At 41.6% G+C, this 8,156-nt stretch overlaps 1 protein-coding gene across 1 annotated transcript; it reads right to left on the reverse strand.

Moving 5' to 3' along the window:
* Window positions 1-1,435: 1,435 nt before the first annotated feature.
* Window positions 1,436-7,322, reverse strand: GMNC (geminin coiled-coil domain containing). The gene is made up of 5 exons (XM_044291086.1): window positions 7,101-7,322; window positions 3,754-3,928; window positions 3,556-3,638; window positions 3,224-3,340; window positions 1,436-2,622 (listed from the first exon to the last, which is right to left on the reverse strand). Exons 1-5 carry the CDS (start codon window positions 7,320-7,322, stop codon window positions 2,014-2,016), a joined length of 1,206 nt encoding a protein of 401 aa, XP_044147021.1. The 3' UTR covers window positions 1,436-2,013.
* Between the last annotated feature and the right edge of the window lie 834 nt (window positions 7,323-8,156).

An 8,156-nucleotide genomic window follows, 5' to 3' on the forward strand; every position in this document is an offset into this window, starting at 1 on the left:
CTGTACGTGTTCTCCGCAGACAGCGCACCTCCCCATTCATTTGAATGTGTGTATTCACACATCAGGGTTTTAGCACGGTCCGTGGGTCCGTGTTTTCAGCATGAATGCATGTCCTATCTTTGTCCATGTTCCCAGATCCCTCGCACCCATTATAGTCTATGGGTCAGTGAAAACCACGGATGCAACACGGCCAGCATTTGCGGATCCGCAATACATGGGCAACGTTCCATGTGAATTCCGCATCACGGATGCGGACCCATTCATTTCAATGGGTCCACAAATCCGGAAATGCAGAACGGAAACAAGGAATGGAACATTACGGAAGCACTACGGAGTGCTTCCTGGGGTTCCGTTCCGTGCCTCCGCACCGCAAAAAGATATAACTTTTTGCGGAACAGGACGGATCGCGGACCCATTCAAATGAATGGGGCCGCGATCCCTATGCAGCTGCCACACGGCAGGTGCCTATGCTTAGCGGACCACAATTTTCGGTCCATAGCACGGGCATGGGCTTCACACGGTCGTGTGAACAAGCCCTAAGGAGGACACTGTGACCCTGCATCCTGTACACCCAATATTAGGTAAGCAATCAGCTATATTGTAGTCATCCTGGTGATATCCAAATATTTCTATAATGATAATAATCTGCATAGCACCAATATATGAATATAATTAATAATATAAATTATTTTACCCTTTGGTTGGTAAAATTACCAATTTTGAGATCAAAAAGTAAAACACAGGTACACATGAACAGTGTAGCATAACTATGTCAAATGAGAATTGGAGAACCATAATAAAACCATAAGGTGTAATTATGGCTTCTCTGCAGTGACCACAGGGCTTAGTGTTAGATTTCATTCTTCTCACAGTAATGGATGACATAACACAGCCAAGATGTAAAGTCAATGCTATAGTGGATTTTACTTTTACCTATTAAGCAACTTTGTCAAACTACAAATCCCAGCATGCCCTTTTAGGCATTTGTATATGTGCACAGTTAGGCCTCTTGCACACAACGTATGTCCTATTATTTTCCGCATTACGGACAAGCATAGGACTGTTCTATTAAGGGCCAGCTGTTCCGTTCCGCAAAATACGGAATGCACACAGAGTACATTCCGTTTTTTGTACGGAACCATTGAAATGAATGGTTCCGCATATGGACCGCAAAAGGAAACCGCAAAAACGGAAAGAAAACGGAAATAAAATACATTCCTGTGCAATAGGCCTTAGGTCATGCTATGGCAGCTTTTTCCTCTCCGAACAGACTCATTTAAGTAACTCACACAAACATTCATTGCACACTTCAGACATGTAGAAACTATGCAGAAAGGACACAGAAATCCAGCTCTATGGAAAATCATTTTTTAAAGTTTTATTCATAAACAAATGAACACAATGAAACTTGACAGTGATTGTCCTTATTAATGCAATGACCAGTATATAAATACCCTTGGTACAAGTATTGTCAATTTTGTTAAAGGGGAACCCATCCTGTCAATCACAATTCATGGAAACAAAAGACCTTTCCACCTGTCTTAATGTACATCTCTGAAACCAGCCAGGCAGTGAGTGGGGGCTATAAACTGGCACAACTGGAGCAGGAAGTCAGTGCCTATTGCTATCAAGTCAATCTTATAGCTCTAATTCATATTAATAGTAACATAAAAACAAGGCAGTGATCACATACAGGCAGCAAAACAAAAAGGTGCAAACCCAGAACTAAGTCAGTAGAACTGCTCTGGCATCATTAATTGCACTTGGAATCCAACAGAAATAAATACTGTTAGCAAATACTATCTTTTTCATGGAAAAAAAATATCATCTATACCTATATACATATACATGTAAACGAAGAAAGACCCCATAGTCCTATAGTGTCACCCAGTCCAAGGGGTTGTAGGCTGACTACAAGGATTGTATCATGCTTGAGTCCTGAGAAGGTCGTTCTTATGAGGAAATCAAGTGCAAAATGTTCTGTAAACTTCTAGGACAAGATATCCCAGTGGCTTATTCAGACTGTTTGGGCACCCATGTAAACTTCCAACCTCCTTCACTGTCCCTTCGAACAAATGCCTGGCCATTAGAGAAGCTGTGGGTCTTCACATTACAATGCGGGTTCAAGGATGTTGAAAAGGCAACTTCTGTTTTGTTGGGAGAAACCTCAGGAGTGTAGTAGATTGGAGAACCAAAGGGACTAACCGGTTCACTCTTTGCCAGGGAAGCAGAGCTGGAAGCAGGAGAATGGTCTGCAATATGAGGAGAGTCATTGCTGCAGGAACTCCCAACTTGGCTATGTACAGGGGTCATGTGGATAGTACTATATCCAGAAGATGGGGATCCCTGTGTACTCTCATAGTTTGTTCCTGGCAGGCTATTGAGAAGTTCCGTAGATATGGCACTGTAGTTAGCACTGTCATCAATGGTGTTGATATCTTTCAGTCCAAGAGTTTGCAGGACCCATTTTTCTATAGACGGGTTGGATTGCTCCTGAGAGGCAGTGAAGTCGCTAAAAAGATTTCTTTTGACCTTCTTAGCTGAGGTCTCAGGAGAAGCAAGGCTGCTAACTTTGCATTTTCTCTTTAGAGAAGCTCCAAGACCACTGCTGGACAGCAACTTCTGTGAGAATAAAAGAAAAATAGTCTATTAGACAAAGCAATGAAACGTTTGAGACCCTAGAAACTTCCTACAGTAGGCTCCAAAATGCAGTAACAACGCGTGACCAGTAGTCTTCCAGATGACATTTGGTGCTACAAGTTCCAGCATTACTTTCAGTCAGCAGAGCCATGACCTGTATTGTCTTCGTTTGTATAGAAGCTATTTTGCACGGAGCCTGACATTCCAGCACACTTACAATAATACATCATGTACGCGGCTGGAGAGCTTCTACCTAGAGCCAAGCACCACAGGAGGTCCAGCCAGAGGTGCCATTTGCAAGTACACAATTAGAAACACTTAGTAGCAGATCACAGTGAGTGTCAGGACAAGGGTTTGCACTTGATGGTTGTCTGTGACCCTACAGCATCTAAATCAGCATATTAGAGAGATCTTCTACCATAGCACGTGGCCATGTCCCCTTCACCTCAGGAGATCCCTATCTAACCCTAAGCGCAGTCTTCATTGCTTTATCTAGCTGATCACTTGCAACATTACTGATAAACATCTATTCCTATTCATTGAGAAGGACGAAGGCAGGAAACTCCAGGACTTCATTACACACCTTGGTCTTTTCTTCCAGGCATTTTACAAAGGTGGAGTTCAGGTACTGCTTTAGTTTGTTGTTCTCCTCGTGTAAGCGTGCCAGCTCCTCTTCCCTCTGGACTAGAGTGTCCTGAAGCTGTGGGAGATATCAGGCAATCAGACAAATACTAAAACTAAGCATTGACAGAAGCATGTCTATGTAGCTGCTGACCACCACCACCCCCCGCTGAGAACCCTTTCAGTTTCAAATGATCACTGAAGCTTGCTGAATACATTGCAGGCAGTGGGTGAGAGCTGTACCCACCATTAACCCCATAAAAGCATGTTCTGGAGGAGAACACCGATGCTTACCTGTTTGTTAGTGAACATCTGATTAGACAGCTGATCCCCCCACAGGTAGTCCTCTTGGAGGTTGCAGCCAAGATAGGACTGCCCTGAAATGCCAATGCAGATACAAATATTTCATTACAATTTGCGGGTGCAGAACAGAGTAGAACACTGACGTGAATTTACCTACATAAGATGCATCATTAGAAAGGGTGGACTTACCGTGGGATTGGGGACCCTGGTTGCTTGATCTGTTGTCCAGGAGACCAGAAGCCCAGAGAGAAACCCAAGTATCCTTGGTAACATCAACACTGGCCGCTGACGTTGAGGAGAAGTATGGGCAATCATAGCCCTGACCCCCTGCAAAGTACTGGTCTTGGCAAGCCAGAATGGTGTTCTGTAGAGGGAACACAGGAGGAGAACTCTGTTAGATATGGCAGAATCAGACTTTTGTGCTGCAACAAAGGCTACAGTCTTTAGGGGAGGTAAAGCCAGATTCTCTACAGCTATTGAGCAGATACTACCCTGCTGGAAATATGTGAATGAAGATTTAGATCAGCTGACAATTCACTTACAGTATCAATATAAATCTACAACACTGTCCCTGGAGCAAGGCACAGACTGCCCCCATGTGTAGATAATCTAGAGCACTACAAATAGAGAGTAATTACTAACAAGTGTCCTACAGAAGAACATCCTAAATCCTAATCTGATGTCACATCAGTAACACAAGATAAGAGCTCTCAGAAGATCACAGCCTGCTAAATCTCAGGTAGCTGGTGAACAACTACTACTACTACTGATCACACAGGAGGCAGCAGCTTCACAACTTCTTCAGGAGATTCCTCAAAGTGCTGAGAAAGCAATTCACAATCCAACCAACAGGACAGCCAGGAGAGGAGAAGTCACTTACCATCTTGTTGCTTCAATGACTATTTGCAGACACTTTTTCATTAAAGCCCCACTGAGCTTTAAATGGGAGTGAGGTAGGGCAGAAAGAGGCAGTCCTCATCTGAGAGAGCTCCAGGAACGCCCCTGGGATTTTCTAAAGCCACCAATCTGATTTGATGTCAATCTGTCAAATGGGTGACCTCAGCAAACTCCTAATGCACATATCAAAGCAATTCACTCCCACACATGCAGATGCCATGCAGAGCCCACCCATCACTGTGCTGCCTAATGAGCCTTGTTCCTACATCACACCTTATGCATAAATGAGGGGTGGGAGATGTATATTTATATGTTCATTTGTAAATGTGATTCACACCTGGATTATCACCTTAGAATGCCCCAAACACAACATGCGATACATGAACATACAGTAAAGGCAAAACACACAAATAGGACTACAGCATTCTAAACACACTGCTGGGACTACTACACCCATCCAGGGACGATGTTCTGGGGAAATACTTGATTTACAGGCTGGATATATCTGGAATTGTAATAAGCGCAGGAGAAGTGTGCCTCATTATATCCCATTATTACTGAGCCTGGGCTATGTAGTGTGATGAAACCTGACCTGCCTAATAGAACAACCTGTGGACAGTGCCGGTAATGAGGGAAGAGGCAGATGACATATGGATATGTTCTTTTATTTCACCCAAGAGGACATTTTATTCTGTTAACCCATTATAGAGGCTCAATGTCTCGTTAATAGAACAATTTGCATCCATTCTCTCCTTACAAACATATTTCCACCATGTCTAGGAAGACTAAATTATCACCCCTGAGAGATGTATCCGCATTGTTTCTCCACAGAGCCTCCTTCTTAAAGGTCACCAATGGGGTCTATCTCATATCTATCTATCCATCTATCTATATATCTACGACGATGCTATCTACGAGCAATCGAGCGACGAGCAGCTAGCGAGCGTAAGCGAATAGCTAGGCTAGAAGCGATCTATCTAGAGATAGCTGAGGAGCTAGATTGTGATCTATGCGACTCATATCTATCTATCTCAGCTAGCTATAGCTATGACTAATATCTATCTAATATCTATCTCATACTATGCTATCTATCTATTATCTATTCATATTAGCTATCAATCTATCTCATATCTATCTATCTATCTATCTATCTATCTATCTATCAAATCAAATCAAATCTGCTTTATTGGCAGGACTAAATACATTTTAGCATTGCCAAAGCAAGTGGGAAATAATTGGGTAGGGTTGGGGGATGGGGACACGTCCAGGGTGGGGGTATATGACTATCTATCTATCTATCTATCTATCTATCTATGTATTATCTATCTATCTATCCATCCATCTATTATCTATCTATCTATCTATATTATCTATCTATCTATCTATCTATCTATCTATCTATCTATCTATCTATCATTTATCTACATATCTATCTATTCCAGATCTATATATTTATCTATCTATTATCCATCTATATATCTTCTATCTATCTATCTATCTATCTATCTATCTATCTATCTATCTATTCCAGATCTATCTATCTATTATCTATATATCTCCTATCATATCTATCATCTATATATCTCCTATCATATCTATCTATCTATCTATCTATCTATCTATCTATCTATATCATATCTATCTATCTATCTATCTATCTATCTATCTATCTATCTATCTATCTCATATCTATCTATCTATGGATGCACTGGCTGTGGGATGCCCCATTCATTAGAACTGGAGGTAAGGTCAGGTACCTTTATGGTTTTGTTGTGTTAATGAGGTGGGTGGGAAGTGCAGCCCCTTGCTTTAATACATACACTTACTAGTAACATCTCTACCTGGAAATAACTAAACCTCATTATTTGCTGGCACTGTCATTGTAAGCTGTTACATGGTAAACAATTACACCGATCCGCCTATTTTAAATTAAAATTTCTATTCCAAGAAATTGTGCATTTGTAAGTGGAATAATTCTAAATTATAACGAAATATAAAGGTACATCTATCAATGAGCCTGAAAGCGCAGTTACAGCACACTGACCGGAAAATCTATCTATGTATCTATGTATGTATTTAGCTATCTCATCTGTATCTATATCGTCTGTCTATCTATCTATCTATCTATCTATCTATCTATCTATCTATCTATATCATCTATCTCATCTATCTATCTATCTCATCTATCTATCTATCTATCTATCTATCTATCTATCTATCTATCTATCTATCTCATCTATCTATCTATCTATCTATCTATCTCATGTGTATCTCTATCTATCTATCTCATGTGTATCTCTATCTATCTATCTCATGTGTATCTCTATCTATCTATCTATCTATCTATCTATCTATCTATCTAATGTGTATATCTATCTATCTATCTATCTCATGTGTATCTCTATCTATCTATCTATCTATCTATCTATCTATCTATCTATCTATCTATCTATCTATCTATCTCATGTGTATCTAGATCACCTGTCTATGCTAGGTTTGTCTGTCTATCCATGCAAGGTCTTATCTATCTCTCTATGCTAGGCTTGTCTATATCTATCTAATGCCCATCTATATGACACAATCAGGTAGGACACGTTAGATTTATTAGATGGAGTAACATTATATATGTACAATGTAACTGGTGCGGTAAATCCGGAGCCCAGAAGGCTGGATCCCAGAACGGCCGCACACCGGACGATGTAGTCGGCCAGATACAAGGTTTCCATTTCTGCTGCAGATGCTTCACTGGGGAGACTCGGCTCGTCCATTGCAGGAGAGGGGAGACTCGGCTCGTCCATTGCAGGATCGGGGAGACTCGGCTCGTCCATTGCAGTAGGACATCGGAGATCTCCATTTCTCATTTTGCACATTTCCTATGGCAGAGACCATGACTGATAGCCAGGAGTCAGTACTAGGCAGGGTAGAGCCACAGGCTGGCTGAATGCATCTCAGCAGTGTTGTACGATCGGTGGCATCTGTACAGCTCACAATACTGCCCCCTACAGGCGGATCGGATTCCCAGGGAATCTATGAATTCATTGAATTGTTATAAAGCCAAACTCCCTCAGCTTTTCACCCGGAGCCTGCTGACATGAACAGTTTGCTCTTTTTGATGACTATGGTTAGTACAATGCATTGGATATAATACTTTACTAGCAATAATTAAAATATACTGGTTTATCACATACTAACAGCCCAGCAATTCAGGGGGTGGGGGGTTACTCTTCTGTATGGACAGCTGATTTCCCCCCAAAATACATGTCTGCTTCTACTATTGCAATACCTAGAGCTGTCCTTCAGAGGTTCTCCAGGTCAGAGCAGACAACAAGTCCTTTCATATATTAACCATATATTAAATCCCAGTAGCTTTGATATGTGGGATTTACAAGTAAAGGTTCCTTCACATTTAAGGGCAAGGCCACACAGTCAGGTTTCTGCTGCAGTTCTGGAAGCCAAAGTCAGGAGTGGATCATTAAAGAAGAGAAAGTATAAAGGACAGATATGACGACTTCTCTTTTTTGAATCTGGTTTTGGCTCCCAAAACTGCATCAGGAAGCCTGACTGAGTGGTTGTACCCTAAGGGTGCTTGCCCACTATGCGGATTAGGGCTCGTTCACACGAACGTGTACCGCCCGTTGCCGTATTGCGGACCGCATTTGCAGATCTGGAATACACCGGCACAGTTCCGTGTGCAT

Source organism: Bufo gargarizans, chromosome 4 (genome assembly GCF_014858855.1).
Source record: "Bufo gargarizans isolate SCDJY-AF-19 chromosome 4, ASM1485885v1, whole genome shotgun sequence".
Lineage (NCBI taxonomy): Eukaryota > Metazoa > Chordata > Amphibia > Anura > Bufonidae > Bufo > Bufo gargarizans.